This window comes from Scyliorhinus torazame, chromosome 8, assembly GCF_047496885.1.
Source record: "Scyliorhinus torazame isolate Kashiwa2021f chromosome 8, sScyTor2.1, whole genome shotgun sequence".
Classification (NCBI taxonomy): domain Eukaryota; kingdom Metazoa; phylum Chordata; class Chondrichthyes; order Carcharhiniformes; family Scyliorhinidae; genus Scyliorhinus; species Scyliorhinus torazame.
In genome coordinates this window covers 155807679-155832080 of record NC_092714.1, presented here as the reverse complement: position 1 = coordinate 155832080, position 24402 = coordinate 155807679, and the positions used below count along the sequence as shown (strand labels likewise).

The 24402-nt window shown below is 46.2% G+C and overlaps 1 protein-coding gene across 5 annotated transcripts in view; it reads left to right on the top strand.

The window, feature by feature from the left end:
• Positions 1-24402, top strand: part of LOC140428213 (phosphorylase b kinase regulatory subunit alpha, liver isoform-like) — a 265545-nt gene that overhangs the window by 226013 nt on the left and 15130 nt on the right. For all 5 annotated transcript variants that reach the window (XM_072514418.1, XM_072514420.1, XM_072514421.1 and 2 more), the window contains 2 exons: positions 21405-21578; positions 22362-22415. In XM_072514418.1, coding sequence (XP_072370519.1) covers positions 21405-21578; positions 22362-22415 — 228 coding nt within the window. The remainder of the gene's footprint in view (positions 1-21404; positions 21579-22361; positions 22416-24402) is intronic.

Here is a 24402-nt window from a genome sequence, read left to right as displayed (position 1 = left end):
GTGGTACAGTATAAACCCTCAGTCTGTAGAACACTCACTCCAGTGTGGTACAGTATAAACCCTCAGTCAGTAGACCACTCACTCCAGTGTGGTACAGTATAAACCCTCAGTCTGTAGAACACTCACTCCAGTGTGGTACAGTATAAACCCTCAGTCAGTAGAACACTCACTCCAGTGTGGTACAGGATAAACCCTCAGTCAGTAGAACACTCACTCCAGTGTGGTACAGTATAAACCCGCATTCTGCAGAACACTGACTCCAGTGTGGTACAGTATAAACCCTCAGTCTGTAGAACACTCACTCCAGTGTGGTACAGTATAAACCCTCAGTCTGTAGACCACTCACTCCAATGTGGTACAGGATAAACCCTCAGTCAGTAGAACACTCACTCCAGTGTGGTACAGTATAAACCCTCAGTCAGTAGAACACTCACTCCAGTGTGGTACAGTATAAACCCGCATTCTGGAGAACACTCACTCCAGTGTGGTACAGTATAAACCCTCAGTCAGTAGGACACTGACTCCAGTGTGGTGCAGTATAAACCTGCAGTCTGTAGAACACTGACTCCAGTGTGGTACAGTATAAAACCGCATTTTGTAGAACACTCACTCCAGTGTGGTACAGTATAAACCCTCAGTCAGTAGAACACTCACTCCAGTGTGGTACAGTATAAACCCTCGGTCTGTAGAACACTGACTCCAGTGTGGTACAGTATAAACCCTCAGTCTGTAGAACACTCACTCCAGTGTGGTACAGTATAAACCCTCAGTCTGTAGAACACTCACTCCAGTGTGGTACAGTATAAACCCTCAGTCAGTAGACCACTCACTCCAGTGTGGTACAGTATAAACCCTCAGTCTGTAGACCACTCACTCCAGTGTGGTACAGTATAAACCCTCAGTCAGTAGAACACTCACTCCAGTGTGGTACAGTATAAACCCTCAGTCAGTAGAACACTCACTCCAGTGTGGTACAGTATAAACCCTCAGTCAGTAGAACACTCACTCCAGTGTGGTACAGTATAAACCCGCAGTCTGTAGACCACTCACTCCAGTGTGGTACAGTATAAACCCTCAGTCAGTAGAACACTGACTCCAGTGTGGTACAGTATAAACCCTCAGTCAGTAGAACACTCACTCCAGTGTGGTACAGTATAAACCCTCAGTCTATAGAACACTCACTCCAGTGTGGTACAGTATAAACCCTCAGTCAGTAGAACACTCACTCCAATGTGGTACAGTATAAACCCGCATTCTGTGGAACACTGACTCCAGTGTGGTACAGTATAAACCCTCAGTCAGTAGAACACTGACTCCAGTGTGGTACAGTATAAACCCTCAGTCAGTAGAACACTGACTCCAGTGTGGTACAGTATAAACCCGCATTTTGTAGAACACTGACTCCAGTGTGGTACAGTATAACCCCTCAGTCAGTAGAACACTCACTCCAGTGTGGTACAGTATAAACCCTCAGTCAGTAGGACACTCACTCCAGTGTGGTACAGTATAAACCCGCATTCTGGAGAACACTGACTCCAGTGTGGTACAGTATAAACCCTCAGTCAGTAGAACACTCACTCCAGTGTGGTACAGTATAAACCCGCATTCTGGAGAACACTGACTCCAGTGTGGTACAGTATAAACCCTCAGTCAGTAGAACACTGACTCCAGTGTGGTACAGTATAAACCCTCAGACAGTAGAACACTCACTCCAGTGTGGTACAGTATAAACCCGCATTCTGGAGAACACTGACTCCAGTGTGGTACAGTATAAACCCTCAGTCAGTAGAACACTCACTCCAGTGTGGTGCAGTATAAACCCTCAGTCTGTAGAACACTCACTCCAGTGTGGTACAGTATAAACCCTCAGTCAGTAGAACACTCACTCCAGTGTGGTACAGTATAAACCCGCATTCTGGAGAACACTGACTCCAGTGTGGTACAGTATAAACCCTCAGTCAGTAGAACACTCACTCCAGTGTGGTGCAGTATAAACCCTCGGTCTGTAGAACACTCACTCCAGTGTGGTACAGTATAAACCCGCAGTCTGTAGAACACTGACTCCAGTGTGGTACAGTATAAGCCCTCAGTCTGTAGAACACTCACTCCAGTGTGGTACAGTATGAACCCTCAGTCTGTAGAACACTGACTCCAGTGTGGTACAGTATAAACCCTCAGTCTGTAGAACACTCACTCCAGTGTGGTACAGTATAAACCCTCAGTCAGTAGGACACTGACTCCAGTGTGGTGCAGTATAAACCTGCAGTCTGTAGAACACTGACTCCAGTGTGGTACAGTATAAAACCGCATTTTGTAGAACACTCACTCCAGTGTGGTACAGTATAAACCCTCAGTCAGTAGAACACTCACTCCAGTGTGGTACAGTATAAACCCTCGGTCTGTAGAACACTCACTCCACTGTGGTACAGTATAAACCCGCAGTCTGTAGAACACTGACTCCAGTGTGGTACAGTATAAACCCTCAGTCTGTAGAACACTCACTCCAGTGTGGTACAGTATAAACCCTTAGTCAGTAGAACACTCACTCCAGTGTGGTACAGTATAAACCCTCAGTCTGTAGAACACTCACTCCAGTGTGGTACAGTATAAACCCTCAGTCTGTAGAACACTCACTCCAGTGTGGTACAGTATAAACCCTTAGTCAGTAGAACACTCACTCCAGTGTGGTACAGTATAAACCCTCAGTCTGTAGAACACTCACTCCAGTGTGGTACAGTATAAACCCTCAGTCTGTAGAACACTCACTCCAGTGTGGTACAGTATAAACCCTCAGTCAGTAGACCACTCACTCCAGTGTGGTACAGTATAAACCCTCAGTCTGTAGAACACTGACTCCAGTGTGGTACAGTATAAACCCTCAGTCAGTAGAACACTCACTCCAGTGTGGTACAGTATAAACTCTCAGTCAGTAGAACACTCACTCCAGTGTGGTACATTATAAACCCTCAGTCAGTAGAACACTCACTCCAGTGTGGTACAGTATAAACCCGCAGTCTGTAGACCACTCACTCCAGTGTGGTACAGTATAAACCCTCAGTCAGTAGAACACTCACTCCAATGTGGTACAGTATAAACCCGCATTCTGTGGAACACTGACTCCAGTGTGGTACAGTATAACCCCTCAGTCAGTAGAACACTCACTCCAGTGTGGTACAGTATAAACCCGCATTCTGGAGAACACTCACTCCAGTGTGGTACAGTATAAACCCTCAGTCTGTAGAACACTCACTCCAGTGTAGTACAGTATAAACCCTCAGTCAGTAGAACACTGACTCCAGTGTGGTACAGTATAAACCCTCAGTCAGTAGAACACTGACTCCAGTGTGGTACAGTATAAACCCGCAGTCTGTAGAACACTGACTCCAGTGTGGTACAGTATAAACCCTCAGTCTGTAGAACACTCACTCCAGTGTGGTACAGTATAAACCCTCAGTCAGTAGGACACTCACTCCAGTGTGGTACAGTATAAACCCGCAGTCTGTAGAACACTGACTCCAGTGTGGTACAGTATAAACCCTCAGTCAGTAGAACACTCACTCCAGTGTGGTACAGTATAAACCCTCAGTCAGTAGGACACTCACTCCAGTGTGGTACAGTATAAACCCGCATTCTGGAGAACACTGACTCCAGTGTGGTACAGTATAAACCCTCAGTCAGTAGAACACTCACTCCAGTGTGGTACAGTATAAACCCTCAGTCAGTAGAACACTCACTCCAGTGTGGTACAGTATAAACCCGCATTCTGGAGAACACTGACTCCAGTGTGGTACAGTATAAACCCGCATTCTGGAGAACACTGACTCCAGTGTGGTACAGTATAAACCCTCGGTCTGTAGACCACTCACTCCAGTGTGGTACAGTATAAACCCGCAGCCTGTAGAACACTGACTCCAGTGTGGTACAGTATGAACCCTCAGTCTGTAGAACACTCACTCCAGTGTGGTACAGTATAAACCCTCGGTCTGTAGAACACTCACTCCAGTGTGGTACAGTATAAACCCGCAGCCTGTAGAACACTGACTCCAGTGTGGTACAGTATGAACCCTCAGTCTGTAGAACACTCACTCCAGTGTGGTACAGTATAAACCCTCAGTCTGTAGAACACTCACTCCAGTGTGGTACAGTATAAACCCTCGGTCTGTAGAACACTCACTCCAGTGTGGTGCAGTATAAACCCGCAGTCTGTAGAACACTGACTCCAGTGTGGTACAGTATAAACCCTCAGTCTGTAGAACACTCACTCCAGTGTGGTACAGTATAAACCCTCAGTCAGTAGAACACTCACTCCAGTGTGGTACAGTATAAACCCTCAGTCAGTAGAACACTCACTCCAGTGTGGTACAGTATAAACCCTCAGTCTGTAGAACACTGACTCCAGTGTGGTACAGTATAAACCGTCAGTCAGTAGAACACTGACTCCAGTGTGGTACAGAATAAACCCGCAGTCTGTAGACCACTCACTCCAGTGTGGTACAGTATAAACCCTCAGTCAGTAGAACACTCACTCCAGTGTGGTACAGTATAAACCCGCATTCTGTGGAACACTGACACCAGTGTGGTACAGTATAAATCCGCAGTCAGTAGAAAACTCACTCCAGTGTGGTACAGTATAACCCCTCAGTCAGTAGAACACTCACTCCAGTGTGGTACAGTATAAACCCTCAGTCTGTAGAACACTCACTCCAGTGTGGTTCAGCATAAACCCTCAGTCAGTAGAACACTCACTCCAATGTGGTACAGTATAAACCCTCAGTCAGTAGAACACTCACTCCAGTGTGGTACAGTATCAACCCTCAGTCTGTAGAACACTCACTCCAGTGTGGTACAGTATAAACCCTCAGTCAGTAGAACACTCACTCCAGTGTGGTATAGTATAAACCCTCAGTCAGTAGAACACTCACTCCAGTGTGGTACAGTATAAACCCTCAGTCTGTAGAACACTCACTCCAGTGTGGTACAGTATAAACCCACAGTCAGTAGAACACTCACTCCAGTGTGGTACAGTATAAACCCTCAGTCAGTAGAACACTGACTCCAGTGTGGTACAGTATAAACCCTCAGTCTGTAGAACACTGACTCCAGTGTGGTACAGTATAAACCCGCATTTTGTAAAACACTGACTCCAGTGTGGTACAGTATAAACCCTCAGTCAGTAGAACACTCACTCCAGTGTGGTACAGTATAAACCCTCAGTCTGTAGAAAACTCACTCCAGTGTGGTACAGTATAAACCCTCAGTCAGTAGAACACTCACTCCAGTGTGGTACAGTATAAACCCTCAGTCTGTAGAAAACTCACTCCAGTGTGGTACAGCATTGTCCCTCAGTGTGTAGACCACTCACTCCAGTGTGGTGCAGTATAAACTCTCAGTGTGTAGAACACTCATTCCAGTCTGGTACAGTATAAACCCTCAGTCAGTAGAACACTCACTCCAGTGTGGTACAGTATAAACCCTCAGTCTGTAGAAAACTCACTCCAGTGTGGTACAGCATTGTCCCTCAGTGTGTAGACCACTCACTCCAGTGTGGTACAGTATACACCCTCAGTGTATAGAAAACTCACTCCAGTGTGGTACAGTACAAACCCTCAGTCAGTAGAACACTGACTCCAGTGTGGTACAGTATAAACCCTCAGTCTGTAGAACACTCGCTCCAGTGTGGTACAGTATAAACCCTCAGTCTGTAGAGTTACTGTTTATACTGAAAATCCCCTAGTCGGCACACTCCAGTACCTGTTCGGGTACACTGAGGGAGAATTCAGAATGTCCAAATTACCTACCAGCACATTTCTCAAGTCTTGTGGGAGGAAACTGGTGCACCCGGAGAAAACCCACGCAGACACGTGGAGAATGTGCAGACTCTACAGTCAGTGACCAAGCCAGGAATCGAACCTGGGACCCTGGCACTCTGAAGCAAAGGTGCTAACCATTGTGCTACCCGTGCCGCCCTTATCAAAATCCTTGCTGAAGTCCATGAGACTACATCAAATGCATTTCCCTCATCTACACACTGGCTCATCACTGCGAAAAATTTAAGCAAGTTGGCCAGACCTGACCTTCCCTTAACAAAACCATGCAGACTGTTCTTGACCAAGCCCTGCGTCTCCAAATACAGATTAATTCTATCTCTCAGAATTGCTTCCAATAATTTCCCCACCACTTAGGTCAGACTGACTTGCCTGTAGTTTCCGCTTTAATATCTGGGTGAAATTGTTATGCTTCTGAGAGGAATACCTCGACAAATTGGCACTCAGAGGAGCTGATTTACCAATAAACATGCATCACATGTGACTTAATAAAATCATAGAATCTCTACAGTGCAGAAGGAGATCATTTGGCTCATCGAGCCTGCATCGGCTCCTGCTCCGATAGAGCACCATACCTATGCCCAATCCCCCGCCCCTATCCTCATAACCCCACCTAACCTTTGGGCAATATTAGCATGGTCAATTCACCTAACCTGGACTGTGGGAGGAAACGGGAGCACCCGAAGGAAACCCACACAGACACGATGAGAACGTGCAGACTACACACAGTCACCCAAGGTCAGAATCGAACCTGAGACCTGACGCTGTGAGGCATCAGTGCTAATGACTGCGTCACCCTGCCGCACAGTGTTCGTGAAAGATGTTTGCAGAGTTACCTAACTGATAAGTCAGAGGGTAATTAGTCTCACAATAAGTAATATTTTAACCATAAGTGGTTATGTTAGCAGAGATTCGAGGGCAGCACGGTGGCGCAGTGGGTTAGCCCTGCTGCTTCACGGCGCCAATGTCCCAGGTTCGATCCTGGCTCTGGGTCACTGTCCGTGTGGAATTTGCACATTCTCCCTGTGTTTGCGTGGGTTTCGCCCGCACAATCCAAAGATGTGCAGTGTAGGTGGATTGGCCACGATAAATTGCCACTTAATTGGAAAAAATGAATTGGGGAGTCTAAATTTTTTTTTTTAAATGTTAGCAGAGATTCAGTTGTTACATTTTCTGGTCATACTGCACATTTCAAACTTTGATCTGGATCCAGTATTGAAACACTTCAATTGAGGGGTTGGAGAGCTCTTCTAAAAGTCCAAGGATTTACAGGCCTTGCGCCTGGAATTCCGATCGTCTATTCCCACAGTCCAAGGCCCATCTACAAAGCAGTAAAGTGCATGCCTGTGGATGATCAGAACTTTCAAATTGCCTGACACTTTAACTCTGGAATTCCCACAAACAAAATGTTTGGATTTTTGAACACTGGATGCGGTGACTAATTAAGACCACTGGTCAATTGCAGAGTGACCTTATTCAAAAGTGTTCAGGGGGAGTATTTTGGATAAACGTTTAAGGTAAACCGTTGCTGGGTAATGCAGATCTTGAATCTTGACAAAAAGAGAAATTAATGTGTTGTCCAAGTTTTTCATCTCACACTCATCAGGGCAAATGTACGAATGTCAAATTTCAAACAATATACCACAGGAGAAAAGGGCTTTCTTCAGCAACTCATCTCACTTTTCAGCGACATAGGAAATAAATATTGTTTTTGGGATCAAAGTTGACATTTAACTCTATATCTGAATCAATAACCAACCTAACTTCCCTGTGTCTCTAATAATTTTATATTTCTGAATAACTATGTGCATTATAACCTGCTCTAAATTGATGTTGTAATCCAGAAACCACATAAATCAAATTTGTGGTTCATAGGTAGATGACGTTACGTTGGAATGTTGCATATTTGTTGAATAATGGCTTTTGAATGCCGCATCAGCCAATAGATTGAATTTCTAATATAAAGACCAATACAGCACAGGAACAGGCCCTTCAGCCCTCCAAGCCTGTACCAGTCATGGTACCACCCTTGGCCAAAACCCTCAGCGCTTCCTAGTGCCATATCTCTCTAAAGAACAAAGAACAATACATTGTTTCAAAATACATTTATTGTTTGGCAGCATATGTGCCCTGAGGAGTTGGCTCTGAGTGGTTAGACACGAGGGGATGAAATCTCCACCGGCTGGATTCTCCATTCCGCTGCCAGCACCCTCCCCACCCGTGGGTTTCTGAGCGGTGTGGTGGTGCCTACAGTGGGAAATCCCGTGGGCTACCGGCGGGAACGGAGAATCCCACTGACGGCGACAGCGTGCCACCGAGAAACACGCAAGCTGGGGAGGTGGAGAATTCACCCAAGGCTTGGGTTCAGCCCAGACCTACCACATATTGACCACTGCTGGACAGGTTAGGGTTGCCAACTCTGGCTCGTCACATTCCTGGAGGTTTCCTCATCTCGCCACTCAAACAGTCTTTTTCTTAAAACTCGCATCTCCAATATTGATGAAATAATAGCCCAAATTGTTGACAGAAAATGGAAGAAAGGCACAATTTGTCTCGCGCCCCAATACTGTTCCTCCCGGGATAGTCTCAATAATGTCCTGGAAATTACTCCCATGCCCGAGAGCATCCAGGACAATCCTGGAGGGTCAGTGACCTTTTGTGGGTGACGTCCAAAATTCAGTCACCTCTGCTGGTTGGCATGTTCCTGTCTGTGAAATGAGTTCAAGAAGGTTCACTTTGGTAACCATTTGACAACAAAATTGTTCCAAATTCAGAATTGATTTTGCACACACTGCGTGTGAATGATATGTTTTTTTCAAGTTTGAACAATTGAGAGGGTATTGGTTGATTGAAGTATTCTGAGCACAGTGGCCTGCAAGTCCTCATTCGCCTACTCCTGGGCCTGCTGCAAAATGGTCAGAAACAGGTACATGCGGGTGAAGAGCTTGTTCTACTTGACTGTTTGCCCCTCTTCCATGTTTACATCCATGTCTGGTTGTCCCTGGCCTTCCGTCACCAATGGGCGCTGCAGGGATTGGAGTGCATCATCAGCTCCTAATATTATATTTTAATTGTCTAAGGTTCCTGGCCGGCACAGTGGTTAGCACTGCTGTATTTCAGCACCGGGAGCTACGGCCCAGAGTTGATCAACTTGATTCTGAGCTTTGGATGTTGCGACACATCAGGGAGGGGGAGAGGTACCTGGACACTGTGTTTCAGGAGGCAGTCACACCCCTCAGGCTAACTACCTTGAATTCAGCCAGTGGTCAAGGACAGGAGAGTGTTGCTGCGAGTGAGGCCGGTAGAAGGATCCAGGCGGTAAGGTTGCAGGAGCCTCAGCCCTTGATCTTGTCGAACAGATTTGAGATTCTTGCTCCCTGTGTACACAGGAAAGGGGACTGCAGGGAGAATGAGCAAACTGACCACAGTACCGTGGTACAGGGAACCGTTCAAGTGGGGGAGAGAAAAGAAATGTAGTCATAATTGGGGATAGTATATTTGGCGGCATTGACATTGTTCTCTGTGAGCAGGATCAAGAATCCCGAAGGTTGTGTTGCCTGCCTGGTGCTCGGGTTCGGGATAATCTCATCTGGACTGCAGAGGACGTTAGAGTGGGAGGGTAACGATCTAGTTGTTGTGGTCCATGTATGTACCAAACACATAGGTAGAACAAGGATAGAAGTTCTGCTGAAGGAATTTGAGCAGCTAGGGGTTAAATTAAGAAGCAGAACCAAAAAGGTAATAATCTCCGGATTACTACCTCAGCCACAAATTAATTGGTTTAGGAGATTAAGGAGGTAAATCCATGGCTCAAAGGTTGGTGTGGGAGAAATGGATTTGTACTCATGGGACATTGGCACCAGTACTGGGGACGAGGGGACCTGTTCCGATGGGACCGTCTTCATCTGAATCAAGCTGTGACCAGAGTCCTGGCGAATCGCATAACTAGGGCTGTAGTTAGGGCTTCTCTAAAAATTTTGGCATAGCAAAAGGGATAAATATGAGAAGGGGGACAGTCAACGCAGGACTGAGGGTGTTGTTCCGAAATGTGCGCAGTACACAAAACAAGCTAAATGAACTTGTTCCGTGCAGTGAAATTGGCGGGAACGATGTGGGCAACACAGAGATGTGGCTGCAAGAAGATCAGGGCTGGGATCTAAATATCAACGGTGATGTCTCCTATCGAATGGATAGGCAGATGGGCAGATTGAGGGTGGGGTTGCATTGTGAGTAATAAATAGCCTTAAATCGATAGCCAGAGGCAATATAGGGGCGGAAGGCGTAGAATCTGTGTGGGTAGTGTTGAGGAATCGCAAAGGAAAAAAGACACTGATGGGTGATATGTGCAGGCCCTCTAGCAGTTGTCAGGATGTGGGGCTAATGTAACACGCCTGTTTAAGAAGGGACAGAGGCAGAAGACAGCAAATGATAGGCTGGTTAGCCTGGCTTTGGTTGTTGGTGAGAATTTAGAGTCTGTTTTGAAGGATGAGATTGTGAGGGCAGTATGGTGGCCCAATGGTTAGCACTGCTGCCTCACGGCGCCGAGGTCCCAGGTTCGATCCCGACTCTGGGTCACTGAACGAGTGGAGTTTGCACATTCTCCCCAGGTTTGCAGGGGTTTTGCCCCCACAATCCAAAGATAGGTGCAGGGTAGGTGGATTGGCCATGCTAAATTGCCCCTTAATTGGAAAAAATTAATTGGATACTCTGTACAAAAAAAAGGATGTGATTGCAGAGTACTTAGAAGTGCATGTTAAAATAGGACTGAATCAGCACGGATTGGTCAATGGGAGGTTCATGCCTGACAAATCTGTTAGAATTCTTTGAGGAGGTAACAAGAAAGTTAGACAAAAGAGAACCAATGGGCATGATCTATTTGGATTTCCAGAATGCTTTTGACAAGGAGGCGGATAAATAAGATAAGAGCCCAAGGTACTGGCATGGATAGAGGATTGGCTGACTGGCGAAAGCCAGAGAGTGGGGATAAAGGGGTCCTTTTCAGGATGGCAGTTGATGATGAGTGGTATTCCACAGGGGTCAGTGTCGGGACCACAGCTATTCACAATATACATTAATGATCTGGATTAAGAAACTGAGGGCATGGTTGCTAAGTTTGCAGATGATACGCAGAGGGACAGGTAGCATTAAGGAAGCAGGGGGGCTGCAGAAGAACCTGGACAGACTAGGAGAGTGGGTAAAGAAGTGGCAGATGGAATACAATGTGGGAAAGTGTGAGATTATGCATTTTGGTTGGAAGAATAGAGGCATAGACTATTTTCTAAATGGGAAAAGGCTTTGAAAATCAAAAGCACAAAGGGACTTGGGAGTACTAGTTCAGGATTCTCTTAGGGTTAACATGCAGGTTAAGTTGGCAGTTAGGAAGGCAAATGTAATGTCGAGAGGGCTAGAATACAAGACCAGGGATGTACTGCTGAGGCTATATAAGGCTCTGGTCAGACCCCATTTGGAATATTGTGAGCAGTATTTGGCCCCCTATCTAAGGAAGGATGTGCTGGCCGTGGAGAGGGCCCAGAAGAGAGGTTCACAAGAATGATCCCTGGAATGAACGACTTGTCATATGAGGAGCGGTTGAGGACTCTGAGTCTGTACTCGGTGGTGTTTAGAAGGATAAGGGGGATCTCATTGAACTTACAGAATACTGAGAGGCCTGGACAGAGAAAACATGGATAGGATGTTTCCACTAGTAGAAGAAACTAGACCCCGAGGGCACAGCCTCAGACGATCCTTTAAAATAGAGATGGGCAGCACGGTAGCATAGTGGTTAGCATAGTTGCTTCACAGCTCCAGGGTCCCAGGTTCTATTCCCGGCTTGGGTCACTGTCTGTGCAGATTCTGCATGTTCTCCTCATGTCTGCGTGGGTTTCCTCCGGGTACTCCTGTTTCCTCCCACAGTCCAAAGATGTGCATGTTAGGTGGATTGGCCATACTAAATTGCCCTTAGTGTTCAGAAATGTTGGGTGGGGTTACGGGGAGGGTGGGGTGTGGGCTTGGGTAGGGTGCTCTTTCCAAGGGCCGGTGGAGACTCGATGGGCCGAATGGCCTCCTTCTGCACTGTAAATTCTATGAAATATGAAAAAGATAAGGAGGAATGTCTTCAGCCAGAGGGTGGTGAATCTGTGGAACACTTTGCTGCAGAATGCTATGGAGGCCAAGTCACTGAGTGTCTTTGAGACAGATATAGATAGGTTCTTGATAAATAAGGAGATCAGGGGTCATGGTGAAAAGGCAGGAGAATGGGGATGAAAAACATACCAGCCATGATTGAATGGCGGAGCAGACTCGATGGGCCAAATGGCCTAATTATGCTCCTATGTCTCTTGGTCTTAATGTCAGGGACCCGGGTCAATTCCAGCCTTAGGTGGCTGTCTGTATGTAGTTTGCACTTCCTCCCCATGTCTGCGTGGGTTTCCCCCGGGTGCTCCACTTTCCTCCCACAGTCCAGAAATGTGGAGGTTAAGTGGATTGGCCATTCTAAATTTCCCCGCAGTGTCCAAAGATGTGCAGATTAGGTGGGGTTACAGGAATAGGGCGGGGGAGTGGGCCTGGGTAAGGTGTTCTTTCAGAGGGATGGCGTAGAGTTGATGGGCCGAATGCCTCCTTCTGCACTGTTTGATGGTTCTATTTTTGTTACAATAACATGAAGGTACCCCTTTAAAAAAGTGTTGGATGTGTATTCATTTCAATTATTTGGTTTGAAAAGAGCATAAAAGGAGACGACTGAGGCAATGGGCATTGGTAAGTGGGTGGCAGAGAGAATCTCAAATGCTGCATTCTGTAAATAAACCTACTATCATGAAAAGGACTTTTGTTGAGGTTCATTCTTCACCAGCTGGCATTGGGATCCAAGTTAGAGCCCATGAACTGGGTATTGTTGGGAATGTCATATAGGATGCGATTAATGAAGTTGGGATTGAGGTGAGTGTCACTGTGACCGCCTGGAACAGGTGCAATTTGATTTCTCCAGTCCCAGCATCATGAGGAACAGAAACAAATAAATAATTCTTTAAAAGTTTTAGGGATGTCCTTGTGAGATCAGTGAATTTCCAGCACACTGGTGGTAATGGGAAATTTTACACCCTCTCGTGAGCAGCCATATTGCCAGAATGGTGCCAATGGCTGCAAGATGATACATCATTGTTTCAACCTCCAGGTAGCCTTCCTACCTACTGTGGGACACATTATTGTCATGGCCTCTTTCAGTTCAGAATTACAACATATAGGGTGATATTTGCTGCAGGTGATGAAGGGGTTTCTCCCACCTGTGGAGGGCCGATGAGTTTTCTGTGCCACCTCCTTCTAGGAAGCCCTGTTGAATTAAGTGCCTATCAGACATTGAAGTGGAAAGCGGTGGATTTTCCCTGGGATCAAGGACCCCGGCCAGCAGAAGTTGCGTTCCCCCCAAGGGCTGTTAGCCAATAAGAGGCTGACAGCTGTGCCTTGCGACCAGCACCAACGGGAGCAGTGACAGCTGTCGGTAATGCACCCACTAGAGGCCCAGGATCACTGAGGGACTCCAGGTCAAAGGTGAGTGAGGGTGAGATAGGGAAGGGAAGGGTTCAACCGCAAAGACAGGGGTTGGCAGTCCCTTCACAATGACAAGGCCCTTGATCAGGCGCTGAATGAGGGACCGCCCTCACCCCCCTATGTTCTCTAAGTTTGAATATAGATTGTAGACTTCCAGTTAACACAAATACTTTATTCAATGGGTTTGTTCTGTTTCCAGAGCTTAACTAGATACAATACAGTCAAGAGGTATGACCAGTGAAGCTAAGGTAAGCTGCCTATGCTGAGCTGTCTATGTGTGCTGCTGCTCACTAGCCCTGTGCTTCTGAAAGAGGCGGATCCTACCTTGGGCTGGACCCTTCATACCCGTCTCTGATGCCCTCTAGTGATGCTGTGGTTGTTACATCTGTCTGCAGTCCCTGGTGTATGTGCAGATGTATGTACAGATGTACAGATCACTACATCCCCCCCCCTTTTTATTGGACATGTTTTCTAGACTGGCCTCAAGAAAACTGTACATAACAAGTGGTGAGAATATACAAATCTGCACACTGATAAATGATAAAGTAATACAGAAACAATTAACTGTGTTGTGAGTCCATCGTGAGAAATGTCCATATTTGTCTTGTGCGTGTGTTGAAGTGTCGTCACAAATCTAGCCGGTCGGGTGCCTTACGGCTTCTGCTGGAGCGTCTTAACGGTGGTAGTAGGGATGATGGTTTGATGTCATCTGGCGTTGTGTGGCGAGGAACGTTCTGTGGACAAATGGACTCGGTCAAGTCCAGTGTGGGAAATACCGGCGTTGTAGGTCGAATCTCTAATCGATCCCGGTGGTTACGGCAAAAAAGTACTCCCGCAGACGATTTGACAATGTAGGACCGCGGTGCCTCCTGCCTGATCACCGTGGCTGACTCAGACCATCCGCCTTCTGGGTCCCTGATTCTAATGGTGTCACCTATTGTCAGTGGCTTGAGTGGGATCGCATGTTGATCGTAGTTTGGTTTTTGTTTGGAGCATAGTGCCCGCATGTCGTCGAGAACCGGTGCGTTGCCGGTAGGGTTGTCCGGATGTTTCTGCCGAAGAGCATTTCCGCTGGCGACAGTCCTGAGCTCAATGGGGCTGCTCGGTACGATAACAGAGCTAGGTTGATGTCGGAACGTGACTCGTCTGCTTTGCTGATGAGCCGTTTAATGATGTGGACTCCTTTTTCCCCTGTTCCATTTGATTGCGGGTAGCAATTCTGTGTCGCACCGTTGTCTGACCTCGACTTTTTCCTGTGTTTGTGGTATTGGTTCTGTATGTCATCGTTCGTGAAAGCTGTTTTGTTTGTTTGTTCTGGAACAGATGTGAATTTGTGAGATTCTTTATCATGCCATGGCATGTTTGTAGTCTTGTCATTGTTTTGCAGTGTGCTGTGGCATTGTCCTTCACATGCAGAGTTGTACCATGTTGTACAGGTCGTTGTTTCATTGTTGTTGTTTCTGTCGTTTCTGTCTTTGTTGTATTCGTTGTCGTTCTTGTTGTTGTCGCTCTTTTTGTCGCGCTTGTTGATTCTGTTTTCGTTGTTTTCGCTTTTATTCTTGTTCTTTTTCTTGTCGTGCTTGTTGTTTCTGGGATGCTTCTTGCAGTTTTTGTTGTTCTTGTTGCGCTCAATGAGTGTGCCATGTGGATGATTTGAGCCATTGTCACACTTATTGGTGTTAGTGTCCTTTGTGGTCTCCGCTACATTGAGCGTATCTTCTTGAGAATTGTGAGAATAATCTGATGTTGGTGACATCAGTCATTTGTGGTGGATTTGATTCCTCTTCTTTGCTTACTTGGTCATTTCTGGCTCACTTGAATCATCATTGATTTCTAGGTGCTCCTCTTTTGGAGTCATTTCAGGTTCATTTGAATAATCTGTGATCTCTTTGTGCTCCTTTTCTGGAGTCAAAATCTTCAAGATTTCTATTGACGTTGTCTCTCAGGACTCAGTGCTCCTCTTCTGGAATCAAAATCTTCAGGATTTCTATTGACGTGGTCTCTCTGGACTCATGGGTGGTCGTCCTCTAATTATTGAGTGCTTCTGTGCAGACGAGCTGAGATATGTCAGTCTCGCTGTGATCCTGCACATCCTGTATGGGAATTGTGATTTCTTCGTCACTTGTCTCGCATACAGTGGGTAGACATTCAGTGTCTTCTTCTGGTGGCTCAAATAAGCTTGATAGATCTTCATGGTCTTGTACATGCATGGCGTTCGCTATGGAGTGTTTGCTTGCTTCCATTTTTGAGTCTGTCACCGAGCTGTCTGTGGAGGCTTGCGTCACTCTCTTTGTGGAGGCTTGCGTCGCTCTCTTTGTGGAGGCTTGTGTCGCTCTCTTTGTGGAGTCCTTCATTGCTCTCTCTGTGGAGTCTTTCATCGCTCTCTGTGGAGTTTGTCATCACTCTCTCTGTGGAGTCCTTCATCGCTCTCTCTGTGGAGTCTGTCATCGCTCTCTCTGTGGAGTCTGTCATCGCTCTCTTTGCGGAGTCGTGCAGTGCTCACTTCGAGACAAGTGACAAAGAAATCACAACTCACTGTAGAGTCGATCTGTGCTCTCTCAACGGAGTCGTTCTGTGCTCTCTATGTGGCATCGTCTTCGTCTTGGGTATTGCTGTCGTCCCATGTATCGACGATCTGCCATGGCACCATGGTATTGGATTCATCTACCATGAGAAGAGTCGTATTGAGATTTTCAAACGTGTTGCTGATGCTGTGATCAGGATCTCCGAATAACTCAGCCATGTCTGAGCAGTATTGTGTGTATTGTTCGTTGGACAAATCATCGCTTTTTGTTTCGGAGTTGTGATTGTTCTTGATTTGTTATGTTGTAGGTGTAACATAAGCGGCTTCCTTGTGGTGCACTTGACAAAGGAAGGTTCAGACGTGGAGATAACTTCAACACGTTTATTAAACTATTTACACTTCTATTACTCGGGTTCGACACTACTGCTAATCCTACTATAGCTACCCAGACTGACTAACCAGTTGCTACAATCCATGCGGTGGGTGTAATATTGAATCAACCCTGTGTCTCTACTCACTGACTGTCTCCACTGGAAAGAGGCAGTGTGTGTGTGGTGTCCTTTATATATGGGTTGGTGTAATGCCCTCTTGTGGTCGTGTCACCTCTGTGTGTATCGTGAATGTCCATTGGTCATGTCCTATCTAACTGATCTATTGGTTGAGTGTGTGTGTGTGATGTTTCTGGTGCTACCTCTAGTGTCTAGCTAGCCTATATGCATTTACATTGATGCACATCACCCCATCCCCCCTTTTTTATATGTTACATATTTTCTGCACACTTTGAGACAATTGAACAAAAAACAGGTGGATAAGTTAAGGTATATGCAAGTCATGGGAACAGTGATTAAACAATAAGTCCAAATCATTCGTGTGAGTCCAAAAACCATCAATCAGCATGGTCAAATGTCTCTCTTGGTTATGAATGCCATCAACGTCCCTGTGCCACAGGAACCAAGAAGTGGTCAAATCACTTCGCTGTCTGATTTGGAGTCCCTTTCTTTTTCAATGTTTGTGATGATGCTGTCGGATGGCATCTTGTAGCTGATAAGGTGTTGACGTTGATGAGGTACCATCAACAGTATCATTCGAGGTCATGGATGTGCCATATGTTGAAGTTGGATAAGACTGTACATACTGGTTCTGGCCACAGGCTGTGCTGGAAGGGTGATCCTGCTGAGAACCGTTGAAGCTTGTCGAATTGGAAACAGAGTTGCTGCTCGCAGAAATACCTGGTGATGATGTGAAACTAGAACCTTGCATCTGATAGGAATATGCCGTCTGGCAAGGCTGGGGTGCAGCAAATCCTGGGCTGTAACTAAGGCATCCAGTCTGTAGTGCAGATTGCGCTTGCGATAGTCCTCCTTCGGTCTTGATTCCATTAGTGGGCAATCCGTAGTGATGGCCTGTTTGAGAATATGCAGCATAGACTGCTGGCTGCTGCGTGCCTGAATACTGGGTTTGTCCAGCATGAGCTGTCATTGGCTGCACTGCTGGTGTGGAAAAAATGTGTGGATATAGCTGTGGTGAATATTGGTGTATTCCTCTTTGTCTGTAGTCGCTGCTTGTTATTACTGACCCAGTGTAACTGTTAAGTGACCCATCTCCTGTCGTTGTGGCATCTGCTGTCACCCTGAGCGTGCCATCACTGAGGTTGCGGCACTCCCTGTCTGGAGTAAAGTCCAGCTTACGTGAATCAGAGTCGGCGTTTGGTTGCTCCCCATCTGGAGTCTTGTCTGTTTTAATTGAGTCAGTGTTGGTTTGTTGATGCTCCCCGTCCGGAGTCTTAGCAGGTTCACTGGAGTCAGCTGAGATTTCTAGAAGCTGCACGTCTGGAGTTGGAACATGCAGGAATGCATTGACTTGTGGAGAGGTTCGAGCGAATGAGGGTGGAAGTATTGTGGTGTCACTGGAGTCACCAGTGGTCTCACAGTGATCGTCGAGTGCCTCTGTACACACTAGCTGAGGTCTGTCACTTTGCACATCTTGCATGGGAAGTGGAATGCTGACGTCACTCGTCTCACATACCGTGGGTAGAGCCTCAGTGGCTGCTTGTTGTTCACTTGTGTTGGGTAAATTGTCAGAGTCTTCATCTGGTGGCGCAAAAAATGTGGGTGGTCTCGCTGTTGTCCTTCATTTGGGCTTGGACTGTCATCGTCGCTTTGTTCTTCACTGTAGCATGATAGACCGTCATGGTCGCCCTGCTGTGCACTGGAGTGTGGTAGACTGTCATAGTCTTCTTCATGTTTACTTGAGCATGACAGACTTGCATCCGCCGCTAGTTGGTCAGAGGAGGTTGCTAGACCCTCATGGTCTTGTTCCTGCAAGGACTGCGCATCGGAGTCTTGCGTTGCTTCTATTGTGGAGGCTGTCCGCGAGCTCGCTGCGGAGGCGTGTGACACTGGAGTCACGTCTTGTGTGTGCAAGGACTGCGCTCTGGAGTCTTGCGTTTCTGCAATTGTGGAGTCTGTCAACGAGCTCGCTGTGGAGGCTTATGACACTGGAGTCACTTCTTGTTCATGCAAGGACTGCGTTGTGGAGTATTGCATGTCTTCTTTCGTAGAGTCGGGAACCCTGAGCGGTGCGTGGACCACGCTCTATGTGGCAGCAGGCCGCTCTCTGAGGGCTTGTACCGCTCTCTGTCTCTTGGTTTCAGGCCGCAGCATAATCCTGCACTCACGAGTCGGGATGTCATATCTGCTGGGCTGAAGATCCTCAAACCCGAAGAACTCGTCGTCGGGGTCGTCAATGTGCAACACGTCTGGTTGCTGATCGGATTGGGTACTGGGGTACCCTCCCAAGGTGAAAGGTTTGTCTGAGTCGTTGTCTTCTAGGACCATATCATCACTGTTTGCGTCGGAGCTGGCATTGGGCTCGCGAGGGCCAGAGAAAATGTAAAGGTCGGTATCGAAGTATTCAAGGTCGGAATCATCGGTTTGGCCATAGGTAACTGCTTGTTGCAGGATTCTTCGGAGGTTAATTTCATTTCCTGGTTCAATTTGAGGCATTGTGCTGTCATTCCAGATGAAAGAAGGTTGTTTTACGGCTTTAAAAGATTTTTTCTTTGATTTGGGACATTTCCCCTTTAAATGGGCATGGTCCGGGGCCTCTAACGTCATGACGCATGTGACATCATACGTAGGAAACGTTTGCGCATGCGCAAATCTCTGTTCCTGTACCGGAGGCCGTTTTCGTGATTGGGCATGGGCGGCATCTCGCAACTGTGCAAGTGCAGTCCCTTTAGAAAGTTGGCCACCGATCAAAATTGTTCTCTGCTCCGGGATCTCGGCCTCGTGGTGAGTACTGGCGCTTCTCTTACCTTTTCTAGCTGGTTGGAGTGTGTTTTCCTCACAGTATTTGCCGAATTTGCCCAGGACTGCCTGGAAGTCGCTCCTGTTTTGCCCCTTGGAGAATTTGAATTTTTAAAAGATTTCTTCTGCTCTGGCACCGGCGATGGTGAGGAGAAGCTCTGTCTTTTCAGCAACGGCCACGTCTTCTAGTTCGGCTGCTACCAGGAAGATTTCAAACATTTGCCGGAATACCCGCCAGTTTTCGCGGAGATCGCCGTGGCACTGGAGCTGCTGCGGAACCCAGATCTCGAACATCTTGCCTGGGTATCGTTGCTGGTTGTCACTGTACGCTGAGGTATGGCTATGTGGATTGAAACAGTTCACTCCTGGTATCATGATTTGTTATGTTCTCGGTGTCCTTGTGGTGCACTTGACAAAGGATGGTTCAGACGTGGAGATAACTTCAACACGTTTATTAAACTATTTACACTTCTATTACTTGGGTTTGACATTACTGCTAAGCCTACATGCATTTACATTGATGCACAAAACCACAGTTCTCTTCATGTTCAATGAACAAATCATCTGCAGCTTTAAATTTCTTTTTGTTCATTTTCGTGCATTTACATTTTAAGTGGGCGTGGTCCTGGTCCTCTGACGTCATGGCGCTCGTGACGTCATGCGTAGGACTCGATTGCCCATGCGCACTCCAAGTTTCCTGTACTGTGCGCTCTTTTCGCAACTGCGCATGTGCGGCTCCTTTCTCAAGATGGCTGCCACTCAGAACCTCCATCTTCCTCCGATTCAATCCTCCCGCCGCCTCGTGGTGAGTGTTCGTGCCATTTTTACCGATTTTGTTTTCTAAATGATGATTTTGTGTTGGTAGAGACTCAAAAGTATTGATTTTGTTTTTGTTCATAAGCAAGGCATTTTTGTATAGCGATTTCTAGAGTTAGATACTTATTTTGTGAAAGTTCTTCCCTCAAATTTTTATCAGATAGTCCAGAAATTAATTGATGCATTATCACAGTGTCCCTGAAATCAGCATAATCACAGCTTTGTGGTATTAACTTGAGATTTGTAATAAAATCAGAGATGGGCCCTCCGTTTCTCTGACAAGAGTTAAATCGTTCCAGCATCGCACCAGAGTGATCCTACAGTGTGCATCAATTTTTTTAAGTATAACTTCTAATTTGGTGTTGTCCTCACCTTCTAAGTAATTAAAGCAATGATAGATTTCTCAAGCTTCATGCCCTCCTGTTGAGAGTAGTAGGGCTATTTTCGTTGCGTCAGAGGCAGTGCTTAAATCATTAGCTGTAATAAATATTTGGAACAGCTGTTCAAACATTTTCCAGTTATAACTTAAATTACCAGCTGTTTCCAGCTGCCATGGAGTTCCAACAAGTTCCATCGAATCAGTTAGTCGTCAAGGATCCATTTGCTGCGAAGTCTTCCACAGTCGAATATCCGGTTTAAGTTTTTCTTCTCTTCCTGGTGTCTAGCTAGCTTTCTGAAATCACTCCTGGTATCATATGTTATTCTCTAAGTCTGAATAAAGATTGTAGACTTCCAGTTAACACAAATACTTTATTCAATGGGTTTGTTCTGTTCCCAGAGCTTAACTAGATATAATACAGTCAAGAGGTATGACCAGTGAAGCTAAGGTAAACTGCCTATGCTGAGCTGTCTCTGTGTGCTACTGCTCACTAGCCCTGTGCTTCTGAAAGAGGCGGATCCTACCTTGGGCTGGACCCTATATACCCGTCTCCGATGCCCTCTAGTGATGCTGTGGCTGTTACATTTGTCTGCAGTCCCTGGTGTATGTGCAGATGTATGTACAGATGTATAGATCACTACACCCCCACCCCACAGGTAGATTTGTTTTTCAGGTTTCCCATGTGGTAACCCCCCCCCCTTTCCCAACATCTCTGCTTCTCTTCACCACCCCCCTTCCCGCTGATGGTTGAATATCAGAAATGGCTGCCACATAAGAGCCCCAATTGCCAGCAGGCTGGGAAAGCTGTCCACAGGCGTTCTCACCCCCGGACTTAATTGAATGAGTAGGGGAAAGGCACTTGTACTCTCCCACCTGAGTGAACACCCTCCTGTCTCTAAGCTCACAATGGGGGAGGGCATTAACTTCCATCCATCTTTCTTTCCGAAGTTGTGCATGGTATTTTTTCCACATTGATTGTGCTTTTCTTATTTCTCTGATTGTTTCAGCGATGCAGTGGTCCTTCATCTCCCATCACCACTGCATCTCCCGTAGGCTCCTTCTGTACTCGATTGACTTGGGATGACCGCCAGGGTCAGTGGTTACGTAGACGACGCCTCGATGGAGCCATTAACCGAGTTCCCATGGGTTTCTATCAAAAAGTCTGGAAGGTTTTACGGAAGGTGAGTCCCTGGCAGTGATATACAAATCTGTGAAGAAGACCACATTAAAAACTAGCAGTTTGACAGCACCCCTCTAGACTGTGAGGCCCAAACTAATTTATTTTTTGAGGTGTTGTGGGAAAGCTTGGTCCAGATGACTGCGTTACCTGCCTGGTGCCAGGGTTCGGGATATCTGCTGAGGGGTGGAAAGGAACTTACAATGAGAGGGGGAGGATCCAGTGGTCTTGGTACCAATGACAGAGGCAGGACAAGGAAAAAGGTTCTGCATAATCAGTATGAGGAGCTAGGCACCAAATTAAGAAGCAGAACCTCAAAGGTAATAATTGTCCCCTGCACTCCACGACCTAGATTATTAATATATATCAGTAAAAACAAGGCTCCCAATACCAACTCTTGGGGAACACCACTACAAGCCTACTTCCAACCCGAAAAATATCCATTGACCATTACTCTCTGCTTCCTATTATTCAGCCAATTTTTCACATTGCGTTGTTGTTGGAAGACGTTGCCCAAAAGGGCATGGGAGTGACAGGAATGGGATAATTCTTTCAAATGATGGCACAGCTACAATGGCCTGAATGGTCTCCCTGTGTTGTATGACCCTTTGATATATTTCCTGATTTATTGAAAATATGAAGTTATGAATAGTGTTTACAGAAACCAAATTGAAAAAAATGCGGCTGAAAGAGTAAGCTTATTGTACGTCAGATATTGGGACATTCTCAATTTGAAAGGCTGTATGCAATTACAAATTATTTTACTTTATCTTAATTTGCATTTTAGTGCCATGGTCTTTCTATTGATGGATATGTCCTTCCTTCTTCAACCACAAGAGAGGTAAGCCAGAGCTTGATTCCTCCTGTATCACGGATAACCAGATACTGCCTAATGTGTTGCAGCTTCCATTTCTAACTATCCCTTCAGTAATATTGCTATAATCCATCATGCTTAAGGAATCACTCCCATATCTTGGTACAAAATGTGTTTGAGGTGCATTGATCCCAGAGTAAAATACAATTTTCATGACATAGTTGGAACTTAAGGTTTAGTGTTGATATCTAGATGCTGTGGATAGCCTAATGTTGTTTAATCAGTCTGGTCGATAAGAATTACATTTTGACATAAACTGTTGTTCTGGAACCTATTAAATTCTCAGCGATGTTTAAATAGTTAATGATATTTGTTACCTCAAACGTGTTAACAAGTTTATAATTTGACATTCTCACCTGTTTACCGATTCATTCAAATCCAGTTGCATCAGAACAAGTCAGAGTGAGTCCTTTGTTATTCATGAAGAAATTCAGGCCTATGTTTGGTGTGCTGAGGCAATCTCGGGATCCAGAAATGTTTAGCAACCTCCTCATCAACCAGAGCCTTGTTGATGGAATGGAATGGTGTTGGAGAAAAGAGTTCCATACCATAGAATTCCTACAGTGCAGAAGGAGGCCATTCAGCCCATCGAGGCTGTACCAACCCTCCGAAAGAGCACCCTGCCTAGGCCTATCTCCGTAACCCCACCTAACCTGCACATCTTTGGACTGTGGGAGTAAACCGGAGCACCCGGAGGAAACCAACGCAGACATGGGGAGAATGTGCAAACTCCACACAGTTACCCGAGGCCGGAATTGAATCCAGATCCCTGGCGCTGTGAGGCAGCAGTGCTAATCCATCGTGTCGGATTGGAGCTTCCAGTTATTAACTGTGTCTCACACATACACAAAGGGCGGAATTTACCACGTAACCTGCCGGATCTTTCGTCATCGTGCACGCGGCCCGCCGTTGGCCAGCGGCGGGATCTTCTGGTTGTCAACGGAATTTCCTGTTGAATGCACCCTTCGCCACCGGCAAACCCGCGGTGGGATACGCCATCGGCAGGACCGGATGATCCCACTGGTGTGAACGGCCAGGAAGTTATGGCCTCGGTTTGAAGGCTCAAAGGAGACTGGGAAATCTAAATTGGTTTAATAGTTAATGATATTTGTGTACTGACACTGCCCTGTTAAAGCACTTTGTTAAATTCTGCCTGCCCTTGGCCCAAGAAAATACACAGTAAGTTTAGAAAAATTGACTAGAGCACAGTTCTAAAACTGTTGTGTGGGTCTTTGCTGGCAATCATTAATTTACAATTGGAATGAGCGGGATTGCATTGAGTCAGCAGTTTCCTGATCTTCCTAAAAATAAATTTTTCAGTGGGACTGACAATTGAAAAATGGACCTTTCTGTATTTTAACCAAGAGACCGTGCCAGAAGGTCTTGACAGCAGTTTTGTTTTCAATGTGCTCAAAAAATGATCAGCAAACATTTGACATTGAAAGTTCAAATTTGGAATGAGTTTTTCATGCAGTGTTTTGCCCTGTTTCAAATGCAATCAAAGGCAGCCAGTGCACTCAAAGCTCTAATTTGTTAATTAACTTGCATTGAAAAATACAAGAAAGTTAATTACTTAAATGATTTCGGAATACAGAGTTTTTACATTTAGTACAAAATGTCTTTCCACTACACACACCATGCTTGAGAAGACCACCCATCAGTTTTTAATTCAGTTTTATTAATTCATTAATTGCCATCCTGGACGCAGGGCAATTGGGGCAAGTATCCTCGCCTCTGGTGCTTCCCCTCACCTTTTGAAACCTTGGTGCCACCAAACCTTGGGGCCTCTTCCCCCCCCCCCGATGACTCTCTCCACACCCGATCTCCCCACCCCGAACACTCACCTTGTTCCCGTCACCATAATGAGGCCACACTCTCCAGAAAGCTGCGGCAGAGGCCTTTACCATCACCTCTGGTTCTGGCTGGTCCCACAACCTGAGTGGCTGGGGAGCAC